Raw genomic sequence first — 23,287 nt, forward strand, 5'->3', positions numbered from 1 at the left:
GCAAAAAGTCTAAAACTAGGGGCGACAGCTTGAAGCACTGATCTGCCAATACCAGCCAATGACGAGCATCTGTCTTGCAGGTGGAATTCAGGAACACTGTGGTGGGACAGGGGGTCACTTCCAGCTGAATCCCCATTTTGTGTTTGCTCAGAATATCTCAAGAGGCTTTGAGGTAGTCCAGCCTACCTGGTCCTGTCCAGGGCACTCCCCATCCTGCACCCTGTCAAGCTTTGGAGCCGTTCTCTAGAGCAAACAAAAGATCTCTAGTGCTTTTTTTTTTTGGCCATTGATACCCGTGATGCATTTTGATATCATAAGTGTTTATTTTGGTACATCAGACTCAGATGGAAGCAGTAAAATTCAAAGACCTTTAGTAAGGAATAAATGTCCTTCCTTCCTGCTCTTCCTCCCTTCCTCCTTCTATCATTCCCTCCGTCCATCCCTCCATTCCTCCCTTCCTCCCTGCCCACAATATGGCTGTTGTTGAAGTCTTGCTCCCTCTGAAATTCCCTTCTAAGAGAAAAAAAGGCACAGAGTCTCCTCAGTGAAGCTGCTCCCCTGGGAATCTGCCCAAGGTAGGGAGGGGTAAAATGTCTATGCCCAGGGCCCTGGCTCTGCTCTGTGCCTACACCAGGCTGATACCCATCTCAACTGTCTGGTTTCATGGGCTGCCAGGTTGAATTATTGCTTGTACAAGACATGTACTTACTGTACAGACCTCAACAAATAGCTCCACAGGCTGTTGAAATTTTGTCTGTTCTCCCCTGGCCCTGAAGCATCAAGTCTCATAGGGTAAGCAAGAAGAAGCTGACTTGGAGCAGGCCAGACAAGGGCCCGCTTGTGTCTGTGCACACAGCTTCAATATTAGAACCCAAGTAGCTTCATGAAACTGAATAAGGAAAAGAAAACCTGTGGAGCTGGGCTGCTATGCTTGTACAGCCTAACTTAAATAGCTCAGCTGGTCAGCAGCATGGACTCAGCTGAGAGAAGGGGGTTTAACAAACTCTGATTTTCCCTTTTTTTGCAGAAATTCTTAAAAACAAAGTGTGACATCTTTTCTTGAAGAACCCTGTATGTGCTCTAGCATTTTATAATGTCTGAACAAAGTGAAATACAGAGTGCTTTGAATATCTTGTCTGGCAGGACTGACTGCATTATGGATGTTCATGGAGCATTTTTTGCTGCTTCAGGGTTTCCAAGTTGAGTGAGAGACTTGAGAGTGGAGTGAATTTGCCATTTACTAGCTCCAGTGGTGATTCCCATGGCTTATACATAGATATACCACATCTGTTGAGTTGCCCTGAATTTATTAGGCACTTATGGATTTTTTTTTTTTTTATGGCATGGATGTGCTTAATGGACTTACTTGCAACTTAGCATCTCTGATTTCTCATTGCTGGTACAGTTATTTGTACTGGTACAAAGGTGTGAAACATTGTCATGTGAATTTGGTAGCATTTCTTGTCTCTTGGCAGTCTTGGGTGGCAGTGGGAATCGACGGCTGGGCTGCTGTGCACAAAACAGGCACAAATTGAAAAATGAAGATGACCAGAAAGACAAAAAAACCCCTTCGATGTTGTCATCTAGGATAGAGCAACCATAACAAGCAATTTTAAATTTCTTTTTTACTTTGGATTTATTTTTTTAAATGGCTATCACTATAAATCTTTTACTTGTAATGCTTTAAAGTTTTCTTATACAAGTAAAGACTAAAAAATACAGCTCTTAGTCTTGGCTATGTCCTTTTAATTATCATGTGTCAGCTACTAAAGCATTTTCAATAGTTCTAATTGAAGCATGAGCCAATTTACTAATTAGCCAAGATTACATGAGGAATACACAAAGGGAAGATGCCTTTCTGTGTCAATATTTCCTCCTTTATGCCTTAGGAGATCTGGTGTGATGTGAACAAGCTACGCTGCTAACAGTCTGCCAGGCAGAGCCCCTGAGCTCCTGGTGTTCCTGCACATTTGTCCCACACAGGGGTGGGCATGAGGGATCCCCCAAGGCTTTGGACTGGGGTCACTGTCCCAGCCTCGGGGTACAGCCGCTTCTTGCGCGGCGTCATCTCCAGTGAACATTTCCCCCTGCCTGTGAGCTGCCATGGCAGAGCTGGGTGTTTGTGGCCCTGGCTCTTGGGGGAGTGGAGCAGAGGTCTCTCGAGTGCTGCACGTATGGCAGGAGTAGAGGCTTGCAGAAGGGCTCTGGGTCTGCTGGGCCAGTCTCAGACTCTGCCTGTGCGGGAGGAACAGCAGGGATGCAGGGAGCCGTGCCAAAGGCACTTCTCCCTCCTGCCTTGTCAGTCTGGGCGGACATTACAAAGGACTTTCTAGGGGTAAAGAGTTGAAATATAGGGAAAGATCATCCAGAGAACCATCTTTGTAATGTGGCTATTAGAAAGCAGTTGGGCAACACCTACTAGTCAGGAATGGCTCGGTGGAAATGCCTCTGCCCAGAGGCAGGATGATAGTTGTTTGCAGACATATTTTCTGAGGCCTTTTAGTTCCCCCATGAAGTAACTAGACTTTAGCAAGGAAGAGGAGATGCCCTACAGAAGTGCACAGCTCGTTCAAATGGGAACCATGTCAGATGAAGCCAGAATAAGTTGATACTCGTACGAATAAATGATACTTCCACCACCACTTCAAGCTGTCTTTGCTCTCTTCCCTCACTTTCTTTCTGGTTGCATCACTGTAGCACCTTCCACATTGGGAGTTCAAAGCAAGTAGGGACTGTCCCCTATCAAGTCCCTGTGAAAAATAAGGACCATGGACCCTGCATGGATATAGAAACTAAAGTATGGAGGTATCAACTGACTTACTTGTAAGGCTTCAGGCTTGACAGCGGAAATACATAGGTCATATAGTGATTAGCACTGCAAAGAACCTTGTTTTAATGATAAGATGGTAGTTTCTTACAATAATTTATCAGGTGATTTTGATTAAAAGACAGTTAGTTACCATCTGGTTATCCCATAAAACAATTTGACAACAAAAGAGAAAACACAGAAGGGAAAAATCTCATTTTCTGGGGATGGCTTCTAACTATGTTCCTTTATAGCCGACTGGCTGGTAGTGAAGCTTTCCCCCATGTGCTTGCTACACAAAGTAGGATAACTCTTGCACAGCTGCTCTTCCAAGGTCCTCATGAACAATGCAGCCAGTTCTTGGAAACTGGCCTGCCATGGCTTGTCTCCAACTTCTGCACCAGCACCAGTTTTTCTGCAACTCAAACATCAGCAACGTGCACATCAGTGCAAATCAGTGATCTGCTTGAAACTGTGTTCTGACAGTTCATCTATCCTGTTGGCACCTGTTTAGTCAATTGGTATCAACATCTAATCTGACCTTAGAGGCACCTTCAGTTCTTACCTTTCTGCTAGAATAAACGGTGACCATTGCCAGTGGCTGCAGCTGAATGCTTGAGGGCTTGTCCCCCCACTCCATAATCTCCATAGTAATCAAAAAATCTTCTTTCATAAACATGATCTTAAGACCAAAGTGCAACTTGCCTGTCTTGGTCATAATCTGGATTGATTCTTAAGTTACGATGATTTTCTCTTGAAATTAAGATCACTCAGCATCTCCTTGGTGAGTTTAGTGAATCTGGTTTTGGATCTAATGATTCTGCCCTTCAAACACTCTTTTCTTTTTCTGTGCCATGTGACAGCATAATTCTTTGCTTCAAAATTGCTCAGTGTGTTACTCTGGGTTATTGATGCACAACTTCATACGACATGGGCATCAAATCAGGCTTCTTTTGCTGTCTTCTTCACCTTTCCTGTGAGCAGTGTCACATTATTGTGTTTGATATCCACCTCCCAGTGAACTGGGTAAAGACAGATCCCCACTATTTATAACCTTATTTAATCCCTTCTGGTTTGCCTCAAGCACACAGCATTGCCAGCCAGTCAAAGCAGATGATTTTCCTGCTCTGCTCCTCACTGGGTGGCATCACCTCGAGTCTTGTGTGCAGTTCTGGGCACCACAATATAAAAAAAGCATTGAGGAATTACAGTGTCTGAAGAAGAGCCATGAGGATGGTGAAGGGTCTGGAGGGGAAGCCGTGTGAGGAGCAGCTGAGGTCACTTGGTCTGTTCAGCCTGCAGGAGGCTGAGGGGAGACCTCATTGTGGTCTTCAGCATCTTCACGAGGGGAAATGAAGGTGCAGGCACCAATCTCTTCACTCTTGTGACCAGTGGCAGGACTTGAGGAAAAAACATGAAGTTGAGTCAGGGAAGGTTTAGGTTGGATATCAGGAAAAAGTTTTTCACTCAGAGGGTGATTGAGCACTGGAAAGGCTCCCCAGGGAAGTGGTCACAGCACCAAGCCTGACAGAATTCAAGCATTTGGACAGTGCTCTCAGGCAGATGGTATGATTGTTGGGGTATCCTGCCCAGGGCCAGGAATTGGACTCTGTGAACCTGATGGGACCCTTCCAACTCAGCATATTTTATGATACTGTGGCTGCTCTATGAAGTCTTCTAGCATAGTAGCTGGGCCCTATCTGCAGTTTCACAGTGAAATCCCAAACCAGCTCAGAGCTCTGGGGAAGAGTCAGTCTGGTACCACAGGCTTTGAACTTCACGCTGCAGGAACTTCCACCCACAGCAAATCAGATGAAGATTTGGGTTCATCAGGATATGTGTCAAGAACAGAATGGCTTGACCCAAAGTGTTTGTGCTAATGATTTGCATTAATGAGTTACTGAACATCTCCTGGTACATCTCACTGCCAAAGGGGGATGTTTACCTTGCTGTCTTGGCTGCTTTTCATCCTGGCTAATAGCGTCCCACCAGGGACTCTAAACTGTGCCCTTGCACAGCCCTGCCTGTTTCAGTGGCATACACTATGTGACATCTCCTGACTTGCATTCTTTTTAGAGTTGCTTCACATTCCAAAATCACACAGACCCACACAGACACATCCTTCTAACCTTCTCAGCAATAATTCCTGAAAATGAGAGTGTCCACACAAAGAGATACTCAGTATTTTCTAGCACATTAATCAAATAACCATTCAGTTGTTGCCTTATGTGTTGGAAGTGGACGTGTTGTCAAATAAAATGATTTTATAGATTATCCTCTGTACTTCCCAGATGGGGAATTTAGCAACATCATGTGCACAAAGTCCTTTAGGAGAAGATCGATGTCTATTCATTTCATCTTCTGTTGCTTACTCAGGGAAATCTCATTCTTAATGTTGCTCCCCAGAGGAGCTTTTCCATCCCTGACATTTAAAACCAGTGGTTGTTTCTAAGTGTATGTTCTAAGCAGAACCTCATCTGAAGGCTGTTGGGTGGCAGCTTGCAATGACCTCAGAGAAAAAGAAGCAAGTGAGCAGCTATCCTCACTTCTATATGACCAGGTGTTCCCTGAGAGTGCTGGCTTTTGGTTTGCCCTGCTGTGTCACAGGCCAGATCGAAAGCGTTGCTCAGTCTGCTGAAAGCTGCACCAAGCCCTGAATTAAAGAGCCCTTCCCATCACTGTAGTCATGCAGGTGCTGAGATTGGACTATGCTGTGGCTTGGTGCTGGCAGTGGGGCTTTGTGTTTTGCAGAGTGGCTCCTTGCTGCCAGGAGAGGCTTTTGGATGGTCTCTGTTGTTCTCTGCTTTTGAGCTGTCTGAGGTGTGTCTTGGCCTCAGTCAAACTGTCAGAGAGAATGGGGAAAGCTGGAAAGTGTCCTCCTTTGCCCATGCGAAGTGGCCAGAGGCTGGAGAATGAAAGCTGCTCAGCTGAGCAAGGTTCCTTGCTTCCCATGGTGGTGAGCATGCCCATCAGGGCTGCTGCACGGCCAGCCCCTCTCGTGCCCGCCTCTGCCTCCATTAATTTCAAGAAGCTGTCATGATGTTCTTGCAGCAAAATGTTCCCAAGCCTCCCGCTCCCACACGCTCTCTGCCTCTCGGTGTCCTTCTGTCACATCTCTCACATTAACGTGATGTCCTCCCGGGGCAGCGTTACACTCCAGCCCTTCTCTCCATCCATCTCCTCCACTCTTCCTGCCTTCCGAGGACGCAGCTCTCAGTGTGGCTGTAGGTGAGAGATGAGATTGTGTGGGAGCAATCTGTGTTTTGGCCTCCAGACAATTTATGACAGCTCAGGACGCAGCTGTATTTATGGTTGCTTTCATAGGCAGGCCTGGAGACGAGTGAGATGCTCACAGAGGTAGGGAAGCTGCACAGCAGGGGAAAGGGCAGCCCTCAGCAGCCACAGTGGGCTGGGAGGGGTGGCCTGATGGGCCACCACAGCCCCCTCTGTCAGCACTGACACCTTTCTGTGGTGACGGTCGCGGGAGCAGCCAGCCTGAAGAAGGGAGCAAACCCAGCACGGTGCCCCCATCTGTGCAGGCTGCAGAGCGGCCTGGGAGCAGGGATGCTGCTCTTCCCTCTGCCACAAAATCCCAGGGAAAGGTTAACTGCTCCCCATTGTGTGGCACTGGGTCTGTGAGCCCTGGCCCACCTCCCCATCTAACTGCACAGTCCTTGCCAAGTTCTTCCCTGCTCCTTTCCCCCTTGCACGGGGAGGTCTGTCAACACCCTGACTCCGGAGCAAGAGCTGGCAGTGGCTGCAGTTTGGCTCCCATCACCCTCATCCCACCACACCTGGCCCCAAGCATCACCTCCAGGCTCCTGCTGTATCCCCAAGGCTTTCGTGGGGTGGAGGACCTTCTGAGCACTCAGCACCTCTCAGCAAAGCTGGAGAGGTCGGGCACCACCTCCTTTGGGATTCAGTCAGATGGGGAGAGGGGGTGCAAGGCTCAGCCTGTGTCCATGCAGGGCACCTGTGGCTTTGGCCTGTTGCTTTGATCTGTCCTTCACCTGTTGTTTCAGAGCTGGGTAAAAGGTTCTTTTCTCCTTAAAAGCTTGTAACAAAGGAGGAAACCAGGAAGTTACTGGCTTGGTAACCAAATTCAGACTCTCTTTTTGGAAAAGCCACCTGATGCTTGAGTGTGTGGTAGTGGTCCAGTTTGCAGCAGAGCTGAGTTGGTTTTGGAGCCTAGAAGGTTTGTGTTCCAGACTTAAGGGGACCTGCTTTTGCAAAGCCAGCACTTTGCCATGCTAGCTTCTAGGGATCCCCAGCAACCCTTCTTTCTCTTTCTTTATAACTGTATTTTTTTTAACATTAAAACAAAGGCTATTCTAAGGAAGTGTCAGCACTGTGGAACTAGAAGGAAGGAAGGAAGGAAGGAAGGAAGGAAGGAAGGAAGGAAGGAAGGAAGGAAGGAAGGAAGGAAGGAAGGAAGGAAGGAAGGAAGGAAGGAAGGAAGGAAGGAAGGAAGGAAGGAAGGAAGGAAGGAAGGAAGGAAGGAAGGAAGGAAGGAAGGAAGGAAGGAAGGAAGGAAGGAAGGAAGGAAGGAAGGAAGGAAGGAAGGAAGGAAGGAAGGAAGGAAGGAAGGAAGGAAGGAAGGAAGGAAGGAAGGAAGGAAGGAAGGAAGGAAGGAAGGAAGGAAGGAAGGAAGGAAGGAAGGAAGGAAGGAAGGGTTTGCATGTAGAATATTAACTGTACAAAGCCTTAGAATAGCTTTGTTGCAGTACATAAACTGACCCCAGGAAACAGGGTCTGTGGTGTTTTTTTCCAAATTTTTGCAGACAAGCAATACTGATTATTTCAAAGCTCCTAGAATAGAAAAACCATAAGCAATGGTACTTATGAAAGGGATTATTAAAAGCAACCCACGTCCAGGAAGCACTGACTGCTTTGGAAAATCCCACCTTCTGTTTTGTAGTAATGAGCAAGGAAAAGATCAGAGCTATGAATCAGCTGTAGGTTTAACTCAGCAAATTGAACAAGCTTTGCAAAGTATCAGGGGCCCAGATAAAATCTGGTTCAAAAGCCAAATTCAACATCTCCAACAAAAATGAAACAAAAAAACATCATGATGAAGTCTTGGCAGAGCAGCAACATTTACACCAGAGAAATACCTTTTAAAATCTTTCAGGCTGGATTAGCAGAGATTGAAGGAGCCTAGAGAAGGGAAAGGAGGCTTGCTGGCATTGGTGCAGGGTATGGGTAGAGCAAGCACTGGCAAAAATAAAGCTGATTTAGCTCAAAAAGAAGAATTGGAGGAGATTTTTCATGCATATTCCTGCACTGATGGATAGGCTGACATTATCCAAATTCTGCTCCCACCCCTGTGCCATCATTTGAAAGAGAAGGGTTGGGACCAAGATCAAGACCAGAGTCAGCACAGGGAACAGGATTTCCACAGCTGGAGTGCAGGAGGAATTGACTTGAGGGTCAAATTGTAGGATGACCAAATAATTTTGTGGTCATTATTGATATCAGTAGGAATGCAAGCTGCAGTGAAGATTCTCCTGTTCTGTGCTGAAGTGATGATTTTCCAGAGGCTGATGGCTGTGGCAGCATCCCCAGGGTGGGGGTCACAGCACCCCCAGGGTGCAGGGCTGGACTGCTTGTTCTCTGAGGCACTGTGAGATCAGAGATACAGGATTTAATTGCAAAGGCTACAGTCTGAGGCACACAGAGATGTGAATTTGGTCACATCTGTCCAGATTGCCAGTGATTGTGATTGCCAGTCCTGCTTTTTTCTTCCTTCCCATTGCCAGTCAATACTGATTGTGCACAACATGCACCTGGGCCTGATCTGATTGCTAAGGATGGGCAGGAAGAAGAGGAGGAGCTTGTAGTGTCAGGGCCATGTGTGGGACCAGAGCAGTGGGATCTTTCACTTGCAGGAGGGCAATTGTTTTGAGGTAAGGAAAATACTTTTTATGTGGAACTGACTTCTGGTTTAAAAAATGCAGTTCCAGCTTGGGGTAGGGTTCCAGGAGCCCCAAGATGGCAAGTAGGTACCCATTCAGAGGAGTTACATGTGCAAACAGTGTTGTAATTAAGAGGGGCTTATGCCAGCTTGGAATGAAAGCATCGATGTCTTCAGTCACACGTGAGGGATGTGACTGCACGAACGTTTGCAGCCACTGGCAGAATAAGGGGAGTGCAGGGGTCGTTTTGAGCTCGCAGCAGTCAGTGCAGCCTGTCTGTAAGGAGGCAGTGGCTTGGCAGTCTTTGAGCTGTTTTTCTTGTTCTCTTTGGGTGTGAAAGTTGTGGGACAGTACTCTGCATAAGGCATGTATTTGCTGTGAAGGAAGCCATGACAGAGTGAGCTCTTCTCTTCCTACAAAATGGTACAAGAACTTGCAAGAAATTTTCTAAAGGAGAAACATGGGATCTGCTGCCCAGCTGCTCAGCAGCTCCAGCAGCTAGCGCTTCTCAGAGCAGGCCAGTGAAGCTGAGGCAGCAGCAGGGTGCCAGCAGGGTGTGTGTGTTTGTGTGTGTGTTTGTGTGTGTGCGCACAGGGGTGACAGGGTGAGGGAAGCCTGCTTCTCTGCTGGCCATCCGACCTCACTGCCCACAGGCTGAGCCCTGAGTCAGTTTGCTGGGGGATTGTTTTTGTTTAACTTCACTTTATAGTTTAGCCTACCATTCTGCCTTTGGGTTAAACAGAAAATTGGCCTGTGTTGCTTGCAGAAGGGGGGCTTTAGCCTTTCTCAAAGGGCCACGTTGAGTTTGTTCAGTGGGTGAGAAAACTTTGACTCTCTAATGTACCCATTTAACTCTGTCCTTCCTTGACTTTTGCTTCTCTGTTCCCCTCTCCCCTTTATGACCCTTATTATTTTTCCATCCACAGCAAAACAGTTCACATCAAGGTAATTGATGATGAGGAGTATGAAAAAACCAAGAATTTCTTCATTGAGCTGATGAGCCCCCGCATGGTGGATATGAGTTTACAGAAAGGTGTAGTACTGGCCCTGCAGACTAACATTAACGTTCTTTCCTCCTCTCTTCCATCTCCTTCCTCCTCTTCTCTTCCTCTGATGTCTCTCTGTCTCTGACTGCTCTGCCCTAAACACTGCTGTGCACGCACACTGTGTCACATGGTACCCATGGGGTGGCATGGGGAGTGGTGCTGGGGCTGCTGAGAGGCAAAGTGGCAAGGGGAGGAGAGAGAGAAGGATGGAGAGCAGTCCTGCTCATCCATATTTCTGTGGTGACTTGAGAGGAACCTTCTGCCACCCCCACTGGAGGGCCCAAGAAAATTTTGTAATGTCAGTGGGAAGATGTTGGCTAGAAACACATCCAGCATCTCAGGAGATCATTCCCCAGCCCTGGTCCTGTGGGTTGTTCCAGTCAGACCCTGTTAGAAAAACACAGGAATTGAGGCCTGGCAGAGAAGCAGCTCTGTGACTTCTGAGAAGCAGTGGGCAAAGGCTGTGCAACCCCTGGTCTGGTTGTCACAGAGCAACTCTGGGAGCAGGAGCTGAGGGCAAGGAAGAGCCAGGGCCTGCTTTGCTTTGCCTGGGGTCTCACAGCAGCTGTGTACATTGCAGGGGTAGTGGAGGGGGCCAGATAAGCTGGCCTCAAGGGAAAGAGGCTAGACCTGCTCCAGTGCCCAGGGCATTTGTTTTTGAGCCTTGGAGGCATTGTCCCGTTGTGTCTCCTGTGAGCAAAGCTGTCCATCCCCTGGGAAGGCTGCATCCTCATTTGAGGAACAGGACAGGAGGATGGGTAGATACTATCAAGAAGAGAAAGCAGTAAGATGTGCCATTTTCAAAATGGGAGTTAGAACCATCAGCCTCCTTAGCAGCTGGTGGAGCTGTAGCCACTGGCAGAGACCTGCCTCACCACACTGGGGAATGTGTCTCTCTCTTCTCCTCAGGTTCCCGGCCCAGAGTCTTTGCAGACTTATTATTAATCATGAGGGTATTATTACTGTATTTATTATTAATGGTAAGAAGAAATTGGTCTTCCAGCTAAAATGCAGTGGGTAGCTCAGGGTGGTGGTCCCTGATGCTTTTCAGGCAACTTACACCCTTTCCATTACCATCTGACACTGAAAAAAAAAAAAATGCGCTGCAGATGCCACCTTCCACTAACCATCGGCAAGGTCCTCCTTCCACTTTTCCCTGCCTCCTCACTCCCTTGCCAGCCCCCCCTGCCCCTGACAGCCCGCTCGCAAGGAGCCGCTGCGAGGATGCTGTGATGAAGGCAGGCCAGCGCACGCCGCCCCGGCGGGACGGGTGCGTGCCAGGAGCCCCCGCTGCCGCCGCCGCCGCGCTCCAGCCAGCTGACCCGCTGTACACGGTTGTCTCTCTTGTTGTCCCTACAGGAAGACCATAAGGGTTAAGATAGTAGATGAGGAGGAATACGAAAGGCAGGAGAATTTCTTCATTGCCCTTGGTGAACCGCAATGGATGGAACGAGGAATATCAGGTGTGAGATCCTTTATGAAAAAAAAATGCAAAAAAAAGAAAAAAAATCAGAATCAAGTATCCAAACCCCAAATCCAGAAAATGTAACCTTCTTTCTCCTCCTTACCCTTCCTCCTTTTCTCCTCCTCCTGTAGAGGGATCGACTTTTACTCTTTGCCCTCCTGTATTCTGCTCTTACTCTGTTTCAGTGTCATCTCTGTGCCTTTAAGAGCCTAGCTTACTTCTGATCCTCCTTTTGTGCAATGCTTGAGTCTCAGAGGCTGTGTTATTTTGATTGGGTTTCCTTGTCTTGATCTGTTTTTTGTTCTGAGCACACCTTTGCTGTTCTCCCTGCTCCTGCTTCTTTGCCAGGACCTTGGGGAATGCAAAAGGCAAGAGAAGGGTGTAATGCATGGCTGCCCCCTTCAACTCCTCCTGTACTCCCCCGTCCTTCCCTCTGTTGTTGCCTCCAGTGGCACTGCTTTGGTGCTCTTGGGTCCCTATGAAGTGTGATGAAAAGTCCATAGGAGAAGAGAGAAGGTGTGAAGTAACTTGGCTTAACTTTTTTTTGAAATGGTTCTTCATGTTTTTCATTTGAAAACCCCTTTAAATGTTTCACAAACCATCACAGTCTGTGAGGGTGAAGGGTGTGAAGCTCTACTGAGGTCCTGCTTCATCTGAAGTGAGACCCAGGATCTCCCAGGAGGCTGGGATTCATTGCTGGAATAAACCCAGATTTACAGCTGTGTCTTGCCTACATCTCCCTTTGTTCTTGTCCTATATGTGTTTGACTCCTTTCTCACTGAGTCTTGCCACTGGCTTCACTAGCTTTGGGGTGGCCTAGAAGGGCCAAGATTTAAACAGCGGCACTTTACATAAAGGAATTCAAATCCTTCTGGATGCCTGTTACAGTGTAGAGCCAAATGTGTGTGCTCACAGGCTTATTTCTGCTCTCAGCTGCTGCTGTTGGTGGTGGGACACCTGGCTGCTGCCCATGCACTGCACAGCCCAGCTCTCCCTTGCTGAAATGTCTTCTGTTTCTTACCTCATCAGCACAGCAGCTGCCCTCTGGCCAGTCCAGGCGCCCATAGACTGCTCCATAGGATGTTCAGGATAGACACAGGTTACATTAGCGTTTCAGTATCATAGAGCATCCATGGACTTGTGAAATGTAAACCCATATTTTAATACTGTTAGACTGCCTCCTGCAGCCCACAGGCAATGAGGGATATCAGGTTTCACTTTGTCAAGCACAAGCCCTCAGTTTTCTCTGAAGTCCAACTGCCCTTGAGCAGAAGCAGTGATCAACCTTGCCATATCCCGTGGGAGTATGTCCCAGCAATCAGTTGCCTGCCAGGGTAAAGATGTGAACATGGCTTCTAGGTAGGAGTTGTCTGGCATCAGCTTGTAGCCACTAGTTATTTTACTACTTTTTTCTGTCATATAAAAGAACTATATAATGCCACAGCTTCCATGTAGCTGTCTGTTCTCTACACCCACAGTATGCTCAGATTTCTTCTTGGGCATTGTGAAGGCCAAATCCTGGATCAGTCTTCAGTCCTAGAATCACACTGCGGTCTCCTCTCCACATGTGTGGAGATGTCTTCCTATCCATGGGTCTCCCACCTCCATCTCAGCAGGTCCAGGAGGAAAATCACAGGCCCCTGGCTTTCTCCTGCTTGGTAGCTTGGAGCAACACAATTAATTTTTTCCTCAGCTATCTGTTCTCCATTAATCCTGCAGCCTTTTCTAAACAATGAGCAGAATCAGACTACAGAGTCATAAATGGGCTGTTTTTATGAAGTCCCATATTTCTTTTTCCTACACAGGTCGCATTGCACCTGGTTGAATAAGAACAAGTGTTTGGAAAGAACGCAAGTGGCCCCAGAAGTGGACCAGTTGTAAAATGTCCTCATTGTTGCTAGGACTACTGAGCCAGTTTGATGTATCATATATCTCTTATTTACATCTCTATCAGCTCTAGTCAGTGTGATTGTCTGATTTGCAAGAGGCAGAGAAGAGGTCAGAGCTGGACTAAATTGATGTGCAGCGCAGAGCCTGCAGGCCAGGAGGTGAGGGCACACCCTTGGACAGACCCTCTTTTGCCTGGAGGAAGTAAAGGACCATGCCAGGGAGGAGATGCAGGGCCCCAGCTGGCCTCATTAGAGAAAAGTCAGAGAGTGAGAGCACCATGGTTTTAAAATATGAGAGGCAGGAGATTAAACTGCATTTGTAAATGTTGCTGGCACAAGGTGGCACAGTCGCTACACTAAATCCAGGGCATCTGGAAAGATCCCCAGCTCTGTACCGGGGATCTTTGTGCGCTTTGCGGCACCTCCGATGAGCCTACCTTGCGCCTGGCATGAGGAATAAGGAGCTACGAGAGGCTTCCCCATAGAGAGCATTGTGAGTGATCCAGAGCAGATGCTGTGGCCAGCAGCTTCACAGAATTCATGCATGACCAGCTGGCTCCCGGCGGAGAGGAGGCAGCCGGGGCCGCGCTCGGGCTCGCACGTGCTGGGGCACCGTGCCGCGCTGGGAGGGGGTGCTCGTGCTGGCTCCAGCACACGCCTTCCTGCTGGCATCGTGTGGGTGCTGCCATTGCCCTGTGCCCACAGACGGGGAACATCCCACACCACAGGCCCCTGGCGGGGGCTCTGCTGGGTTTTGTTGTGGTGATGGATGTACCCCCACGTGACTCACACAGCAAGTGCAAAGCACAGCTGTTGCCTCTCCTTGGGGACCCAGGCCCGGTAGCTTTTGAGGTAGAGTCTCCCTGGGTTTTGGCTACTCATGCATTTGTTCCCAGTGCTGCAAAAGATGTGGTGTTTTTGACAGTGTGTCCTTATTTTGTTGTTACTCCGCACTTAGCTCTGTCACACTGAACCTGTGCCTCGGTGATGTAGGAGGATTGATGCTCTCAGCTATTTGCAGCATTTCAAAACCTCTCCTGGCTCCTCTGAAAGCAGGGTGGTGTTGGGCACCCCAGATGAATGGCAGTCGTGTTTGGAAGTAATCTGCAGTCCAGGTCACGCAGAGACAGCTAGTTGTGCCTGCACTACCACAGCTTTGTGCTGAGGGCCTGCAGCCAGCCCAGGACTTCTCCAGGCAGAGGGCAGCTCCAAGCTTACCTCAGGGATACAAACAAGGTGGCAGTGATGAAATCAGGGGTGAAATGTTCCCTGAAGTGATGGCAGAGCTGATGACAGGCAGAAGTAGTATGTGCTTTTCAAAGCAGCCTGGGGCAGAGTTTGAGTGGTTTATTTTGGGATGCAGAACTTGGTCCAGAGCCTGGTGCTATTCAGACCCAGTGTGCTGTCCCTGAGGATACCCACACTGCTGCAGGCTCTGGTGGCAGTGGCTCCTGACAGCCATGCAGTGGAGGAGGATGGCAGGTGGGAGCAGAGCTTACTACCACACGGTTGATTTGCATTACTGTCTGTGCTGTCCTGTACACCTGCAAATACAAAGCAGTCACCTCCAGTCAAGGGAACTTCTTCTTGGCCCTGATCAGAGCTGTGGGCCACAGGGGTCTCCAGGATAGTCTCTGTGAGGGCCAGAACTCAGCATGACATTCATCCTATTGCTCTTGCTCTCTGCATCTGCTAGCACCTTACTGGAGGAAAAATCATCTCTACATAGAAGTGTTCCTGTGGTGATGCAAACACAAATGCCTGTCTTCAGGTTGACCAGGGCTTGCAGAATGCAGACCAGCCACTGATACAGCCTTTGAACTGGAACATTTTGCATCATCTGCAGATGCTGCTCCTCACTGTTCATCCCGTTACATGAGTCATGCTGCTTTGAGCCTTGGGACACTCAGCTGTTAACCCTTGCTGTAAGGAGAGCTGACCACTTACTTCTGCTACATAAATGCTACATCTACTTTGTCTCACAGGTCATCTGTTCTTTTTCATCAATCACTTTCTGCAGCTGGAGTTTTTCAAAGTCTTTCTGATCATCCAAACAAATCACATCAAGTAGATTTACTATAGCAGCTCTTTTTGTTGATGTGCTCTAATAATTCAAAGAGATAAGAACAGATCTGAGATTGGTATCTTGCCAGACTGGCCTGTGGTGACGACCAGTGCTGACTCAGTAGTGGCATATCAGATGCACAGAGCACTGGCAGAGATGGTGCTTGCTGCAAGCTTGTTGCATCTAAGTGAATGAGTAAAAAGAAATCAAAGAGAGAGACTCATATTCTTTGCTTGGCCAGGATGGTAAATGTTGCTTTTCTCTATCCTCCTGGCCATTTTCCAGGTTTCCTGACTTTTTTTGTCCTTTCCATTTCTAAGAAATTAATCTTCAAATCCTTCTTATCTCACCTTTCCTCCATATGCAAAGTCATGTAACCTGAATCCCTGTTTACTGAGTGCTGAAGGGTTTTGAAACTTCCCTGCACCATATTTCTGGGCATCCTTTTGTCAGCACCTTTTTAAAGGGTTCCTGCAGGGAAATGTGTCTTCCTCTATGAAGAGATGCTGTCTGTTGGTTTGACTCTTGCTCTCATAGCATCTCTGCTATCGTGTCAGCTCACAACTCAGAATGCAGATTTTGCTGCTGTGCCAGCAAGATTTTGGCGTAATACTTTCTTCACACATCAGCTTTTACAGTTTTTCCTCAACCCTGGATTACAGGGGAAGAACTTGCTTTGCATTCCCTCGATGAAGTTGCTCATCTGCTTAAATTGTGGCTAATCTTAGTGTTGATGCAGCCTGAATGGCAAGTGAGGCTAGTTTGGAAGATTTCACTTGATTGCAGATAATGGTGCAAATGGCATTTGGAAAAATATGTTACATGAGGATTACTGGGAATCAGCTTGTGAGAATTCATGGCACAGTGGTGGAAGATTCAACCTCAGGGCTGATACCTGAAGGCTGACTCTGAGGGTTATGTTTTGTGAAAGGGACTGACAACCTTCATGTGAAGTTTTGCTTCAGAAAGCATGTCTCCCACAAGATATGACTTTGCTAGAAATGGCTGTGCAGATGGCTGGCAAACACTGTTATCAGCTGGGTGGCATGCCCTGGCTTGGGAGGATTTTGTCTTCTCAGCCCTCCCAGCACAGAATCAACTGGTGCAGACAAATCTCATAGCACATCTCCTTCTAATCAAGTGGCAGCACCTCTGATGGGGAAGCTTTGTGCCCAGAGGGAGGATGTGACTGGGAGTCACAGAGAAAGGATTGAATTGCAAAGAAGGAAGGATTCCCAGATTGGATTGATCCATCAAGTTATCTATATCAAAATATTGATGAAATTATTTGACTTGTTACAAAGATCCATACCTGTTTAAGGTAAGCTGTATTGATACGTGTGCTGCAGTTTTCTGAAGTGTGAACAGATGCTAAGAAACTCCTTCATGAACTCCATCAGCTGCTGATGAGAGTAGCAAAAAAATGTTAGATTGTTGTTACCTCGTTCCCTCAAGGTTTAATAATTTGCTCACAGCTCTGTGATTAGGCTGAATGCTGCTGATTCTCCTGATGGAGAGGAGTTTCTTGGAGTCTGCAAGAGCTTTGCTATTGACTTCAATAATAATAGCATTCAGGCTAATGCTGCAAAATCTCTGCCTTGTTTTGCCTGTAAAAAACCCCATGTTAGGTCTCTTCCCAATCTGTTAGGGAAACATTTTACTCACTTCAGTGAGCAAATCTGGAGGCAGAGCCTGCGGACAGTTACATCTGGGAGATGGGGGACCATTATCTCCTTGGGAAGGAAGCCTGTGTTTCACATGGGCACTTCTTGGCCACCTTTGAGTGTGCAGGGGGTGGAGGCAGTGTGTTCTCTTTGCCTGTGGCATCCTCTGGCTGCCCTGCTGTGGGACTGAGAATTTCCTCAAAATTCATCCTCCTCTCTCTCATTGCAACTCCCTCCCTAAATCCCAGGCCTTTAACAAGGATCCTCTTATCTACACAGTGGCTTCTCTGAGTCTTTAGGGATACTGATTTGAAAAGATTTATGTTAATGAAGAATGAGTCCAGAATAAAGCATGCAGCATAGTCAAATCTCTCAGTGAAGTAAACAGCAGAGAAAAGTGTTTAGAAAAGGGCTGGGACACACATTCGGCACATCAGGTTGCTGTAAACACAGGATTGCTGGACTGCTGGTCTGCTTCAGTCCCAAGCCTGGTTCCTCTTGCTATAAGCTTTTTGGAGTTAACACAGGAGGAGATGAAATTCCTGATCTGTAACCCACACCAACATGCATGTCACAGCAGAATTTGACCTTAAAGTATGCCAAAAACATGCAGAATAAATGGGTTATTAGTACACAGATTTTTAGCAGCTTGTTAAAATTCAGGTTAAAATTGTCCATTTTCAGGGGTGGCAAGGGAAGCAGAGTTCATGCATGCAATTTTGACTTCACCTAGTCAAAGCCAAGCCTTCAGGGAAGAGAAACCCCAGTGAAGGAGGAGCAGGGATCCACAGCTAAAGGCTGTGGGTCCTCCTGGGTGAGTCAGCGTCACAGCCCCCTTATCTGCAGGCACACGTGTTTGTCCACAGCACATCATGCAAGGGTTAGGTAAGGGATACTTGGGACTGCTATTTTGGAGTTGGCTGCGGAGCTAATTTTAGCAGTTGCCCGTAAGAGTACACATGTTAAGCCTCTGAGACTACCTGAAATGCCAGGAGCAGTGAGGTGGCCTGGCTTGGCCCCGTAAGGAGCGTGATGTGCAGAGCAGCAGTGCAGCGGAGGGAGAGGTGCCCTGGGGAGGGCTGGAGGGATGCAGCCCAGGCTGGGGAGAGTGGAGGGAGGCTTGTGGGATGGGAGCAGCACGGAGGCCATCAGTGAAGCTGGTACAGGTACAGCATCCCCAGATGGGCTGTCAGGAAACATTACAGGTCAGGGCTAAGGGCACATTAGCAGATGTGTGTGCAGGAAGAAAGCTTTAGTCCGTGAAATCATTTTCTTGCTTGCATGCACAGCATTCACTCAGAAATATAAAGACAGAAGAATCCCTTGGCTTTCTGCATACTGTATTCTTGATGTTTCATTCATAGCTTTATAGGCTTCTTCAAATATTCATGTATTATATCATAAGTGAAAGGGAGAAAAATTGTTCTTTTTCAGGCTCACAAGGAAATGGGGAAAAAAATAAACTCAAATCCCAGAGCAGTATAATAACAGTTTTAACAAACATGAGGAACCAATGGTTTTTTTAATAGCCACAGTAGCTTAGGGTCCCAGTAATATTTCATTATATTACATTTGAACACCACACTGACCCATTGTACTAATGCTTGTAATTGCAAAAGGCAAATTAAATTTCTATACATTGTCTGGAGAGCCAGAAGACCATGGAACAGTAAGAAGGTCCCATGACAGCGTGAACTGCAGCAGGACAGAGCTATAAGGAATCTCCAGAGTCATGCTACCAGGGGTACTGGTGACCCTGTTGGAGACTTCAAGGAGAGGTCAGGAGGTGCAGGCAGAGCAAACATCCCTTTGCATCTTGTGGCTCAGTGGGACCTAATGCAGAACGTACTCACGAACAGTTTCCCCAAAGTTTTTGACTCTCAAAAGGAATTGACCCTGAAACGGAAGGGTTGCTCAGCAAGGAGCCTCTTCATTTCACCTTTCACTGTGCCTCTACCTGCCCACATGGACAAGGGAGATCTCTTGGGTTGCCCACAGTCCTTCCAGCTGAGGAGACGGATCAGTGGATGGAGATCTTGGCTGGGTCAGTGTCTCTCTGCAGACTCTCCAATTTCTCTGTTGGGAAAGCTGTGCCCATGGTTGCTGCTCGACAGAGCAAGGAAGTTACTGGGTGTCAGGACTCAGGATTAGTTTCCCTGGCTCTGCCATGGATGTGCTGTGCGACCTTTGATAAATTGCTTAGGAAATCACTTTCAAATGGCACAGATACAATTGGGTGCATCTATATAAAAGTGCCTGCTTTTCAGAAGTCCGAACCGGCGAGGCTGGGAAAATTAGCACTTTTGGACTCCAGCCCACTTCTGAGTTTGCAAAATGTTCCCTTTAGCTTCTTTTTGCTTGCTTCACCATCTGTCAAATAGGGCTGTTAAACACTGACTCTTCACAGAGTTTTAAGCTTCTGAGACTAAAAGTGCCTGATAATAAGTGTTAGTAATTACAATACTGTCATCACATGCAACCAAGTCTTCGGGGATTGGTTTGCTGTTTGAAAAACAAGTAGAAGTTAAAGCTATGGCACAGACTTGGTGCTTGACCCCTCTCAAAGAGTGTTTGAGATTTTTAGCTATATGGATTCAGCTGCAGCTGGTTTGATACCTGGATGTAAGCTGTGGCTGTCTGTGGGTTATACTTCAGAGGGATCCAGCCAGATGTTTCTTTGTGACAGCTCTGGGGAGTGGAGAAATCAAGAGAGGAGAGGGTCAGGGGGTCACTTCCAAAGGGGCTGGACTGTGTCTTTATGGAGAGCCAGGGTAAGGTCATCCCTTGCAAGGACCTTCTCTCCTTTCTCCTCTTTTCCTCCCACCTCAAATCTCAGAGGACCATGCAGTCACATTTCCTGAGACCATGAAGTCACATTTCATGACAGGCAGTCGCATCCCACTATGGTGGTGTTGCATGGTCCGTGTCCATGCAGCACTGTCAGGCAGATCAGCAATTTGGAACAAAGAGATCCAGGAGGACACAAACAGTGATGCTCTACGTGTGGCTAAGCTCCTCTAGGTACCCTGAGCCTCTGAAAGTGGTACCTGTGGGGTGTGGGATAGGTGTAGGTGATCCAGGGCAGCATCCTGAGGGATGATGCATGGCTGTGTTACCCCTGCCCCTTTTGACATTGGAGGCCATCTGTTTAATCAATGCCTCTCTCTGATGCTGCTCTTCTCAATGAGCTGCCCATCACCTTCTCTTCTCAGTACCTACAGGTTTATTGGGGCTCCTCAGTTGTGCCAAGCCCTGCCACAACCACACATACCCAGCTTAGGCAGGGGCACCTCCCACGCCTTTGGCTCAGTTTGGCTTGTGTCAGGCCCCAGTGGCAAGTGGAGCTGCCCTCCTTCCCCCCTTTCCCTTTCCTTCCTTGCCACTTCCCCTGCTGCATCCCATCCCTTTGCCTTTGTTGGGGGGAAGGGGTGACTTTGGGGAGCCAGTGCCGTGGTGCTCGCTGGAGCACCCCAGTTTCCTCTCCATCCTGCTGCTGTGGTGTCTGCTCCCCAGCCTGTGCCCAACATGCAGCCCTGGTGAGCTCGCACGCTGCCTTGCACCATGTCCATTGCTCACTGACAGCCTTCATCTGCAAAACTGCTTTTTCCCGGTGGATAATAACTTCTTCCCTCTTTTTCTTTTCTCTCTCTGTCTTTCTCATGTTCTTTCACCACAGCCCTACTGCTCACACAAGGTAAGTGCTTTTTCTCCTTTCCTCTGGCTGCTCTGGCTCTCTTTTTGTCCCTTTTGGTCAGAGCTTCCCTGCTTGTGTTTGCTGTGTTGTAGACAACCTCAGCTCGTGATGTTTGTGTCTAGTCTAGTTAAAAGCAGTACAATTAAGAAAATAATAGTGATTGATTGATTGATTGATTGACTGACATCTAAGAGCATTTCCCATATTCCAGATTTTTCCTGGCAGTTTGGGGGAAATGATCCAGACAGAGTTGCAAAGCAACACAGGCAGCTATACCTGGTCTGAAGCTGTGACTCGAGACTCTCTTTAGGCAGCTCTGGTGCTTGGGTTGTGCTGATGCACAGGGGAAGACAGGGATTTGTGCAGGGAGGTGGCATTTCTGCAGTGTGGGACAGTGTTGCCTGGGGTGGGTAAGGGTACAAGGTTGTGCAGGTGTCCCCTTCCCATGGAGAGCCACATGTCACCCCTCAGTCCCTTCACCCCTGTGCTCTCCACCTCCCATCCTAGGGGCTTCCCCAGGGTGTGCCCAGCACCAGAGCAGCACTACCAGGATATGATCAGCACCATTTTCCTCCTCACCCTCAGCTCTGGTTCTGCACTCTGCATCTCCCGTCCCTGTGTCAGGATTTCATGTGTATTAATACAGAGCCCCTTTTCCTTGCCTGAAATCCCCATTACACTGGTCTGTCTTTATCCCACTGTGGTGCAGCGTATGCCTCCTGTATTGTGGTTATTCCTTCAATTCCAGATGTGATTACTGTTCAGTTTCCACTAAAGAAGCACTTCTTGAAGGATAAGGGTGGGCTTGGAGGGTGAAGAGAGGAGCTTGAAATCCCACAGGCTTGCCAGCAGGCCTGAAAACCAAAGCATTCATGATGCCTGAGCTGTGCTGCAAATCCAAGGAGCAGCATCTGCCACGCAGGCTTCAGTCTGGCCCCTTTTCGGAGGATGCCAAATCTGCTGCACAGGGGATGTCCTGAGCCCTCTATTGGACTAATTGGAAAATTGCTAGTGGCAGGCAGAAATCCCCAGTTCCCCAAATACCAGCTAAGGGTGCTTATGGAAAACTCCTTGGAATGGTTTGGACAGTTTCCTTTGTTACCTCTTCAGATCGGGGAGGACTGGAAATAAGTTGAGCGCAGCCTCCTTCCCAGTAATTTCATTGCTTTAATTCAGTAGCTGCCCAATTTGATCAGAACCCTGGGAACCAAATAATTCCTGTTAAAATAACATAACTTTCCTCCCTCCGTTTTGATCCAGCCTGATTGCTTTTGGCAGCTGTTACTGGAGAACTTGGTCACCAGCTATGAAAAGTTACTTTTTGTAAGGGAGAGCCTCCTCTCTGTCTGCCGAGGGGTCCCTGGGGTGCCCCCCTTGCCGAGCTGCCTCAGGGTGCTCTCTGTGCATGTGACGTGTTTGGCTCGTGGTGCTTGGCCCCCACACGTGCTTCAATCCAGCAGCAGGCCAGCAAGCAGGCACGTGCTGGAGTGTCACTCAGCAGCAATCAGGGCTAATCAGTGGGGAGAGAAGCGACGTCCTCGTTTAGTCCATGTCATGTTAGATTTAGGTTACGCTGGCGCACGGGAATCTTTGTTTAAAAACTGCATTATTGAATGTTCCAGTGGAATCTGTCCGTCCCACACCTCGTCCCTTGCCTCCTGGAGCAGCTTGCACAGCTCTTCCTGGGCAGCATTCCCATTCCTGGGGATGTGTCCCTGGACTGCTGGGTGCCCTGGCTCTCCTCTGCAGCCCTGGGGCATTCCTCTTCCCATGGCACCCCTTTGGCAGCCCCTGCAGGGCCAGCAGCTCGCAGCCCCTGCTCACAAGGGTGATCCCTTCTCTTCACAGAAAGTGTGGGTACCCTGATGGATGAGCCCAATGACAATGCCTCTCTTGTCCCAAGAGCCCTTACCTGGGAAGAAATGAGGGATCCTGCCTTTGGCCCCCCCGGCCTGGCAGGGCTCTCCCAAGGAAAACAGGGATGTGAATTTTACACAAGGTGAAGTAATTGGGCAGGGCACTGGTTCTGCTCAGCATTTATTTCTTCCAAATTTCTTCTCTCTCTGAGCCTGACTTGCAAGTCCGTGCAGCACTTGGTCATGTGTCCAACACCAACTGTTGAGGCTTCAGAGTAGCGTGGCATAGCTGTGGAGAGACTTGAGAGTCTGGGGGTTTCTTAACCTTCTCTTTTGACACTGGCAGTGATCTCTCTGTATATTGTTTATACAGGGAAATACTTGATACCGAAGTGCAAAGGTACTCCAGTTGTCCCTGCCTTTGCCAGCAGTAGAAGAGCCTTTGCAAAAGTCACTGAAAGCTTGGGCACAGCCTTTGCTTGAAAGTTCTTGGGCTCTAAAGATCTAGATCTTTAAAGGGCTATGGAATTATCTTTATGGTATATAGTTCTATATCATTATTTCTATATACTCATCCAGTTCCAAGAAAATATGTCTAAATATATTTATTTATGCATCAAAACTCCCATGTCCACTTAGCAGTGGGCAAGACTGAGGAGCAGAGATGCCGGTTGTCTGGCCAGTCAGGGATGGTCATGTCAGCAGCAATCTCAAGGCAGAGCCAGGAGTGGAATAATGCTCAGTTCCCAGCCCTGCGCCTCATGAATGTGCATCATTTCCCAGTTACCATTAAGGAATGCTGGGCATGTACATGGGATGTATCATGTCTCAAGAATAGCTTTCAGGGCTAAGTCAGCAGATTCCTTACATTTTAGAAGGCAGCCTGG

General features: G+C 48.0%; 1 protein-coding gene and 1 long non-coding RNA gene across 14 annotated transcripts in view; one reads left to right on the plus strand and one right to left on the minus strand.

Moving 5' to 3' along the window:
• The window catches only part of SLC8A3 (solute carrier family 8 member A3), a 113,057-nt gene that overhangs the window by 79,723 nt on the left and 10,047 nt on the right, over nt 1-23,287 (plus strand). For 7 of the 13 annotated variants that reach the window (XM_063159218.1, XM_063159217.1, XM_063159225.1 and 4 more), the window contains 2 exons: nt 9,648-9,754; nt 20,527-20,544. In XM_063159218.1, coding sequence (XP_063015288.1) covers nt 9,648-9,754; nt 20,527-20,544 — 125 coding nt within the window. Of the gene's footprint in view, nt 1-9,647; nt 9,755-11,126; nt 11,231-20,526; nt 20,545-23,287 lie in introns of those variants that run through there. The other 6 variants (XM_063159223.1, XM_063159226.1, XM_063159230.1 and 3 more) reach the window with 5 other exon arrangements.
• LOC134419663 (uncharacterized) lies at nt 10,725-17,661 on the minus strand. Its single transcript, XR_010028098.1, has 3 exons — nt 17,580-17,661; nt 16,499-16,586; nt 10,725-11,120 (listed from the first exon to the last, which is right to left on the minus strand). It is a non-coding gene; the product is annotated as an uncharacterized LOC134419663 (long non-coding RNA).

This window comes from Melospiza melodia, chromosome 6, assembly GCF_035770615.1.
Source record: "Melospiza melodia melodia isolate bMelMel2 chromosome 6, bMelMel2.pri, whole genome shotgun sequence".
Lineage (NCBI taxonomy): Eukaryota > Metazoa > Chordata > Aves > Passeriformes > Passerellidae > Melospiza > Melospiza melodia.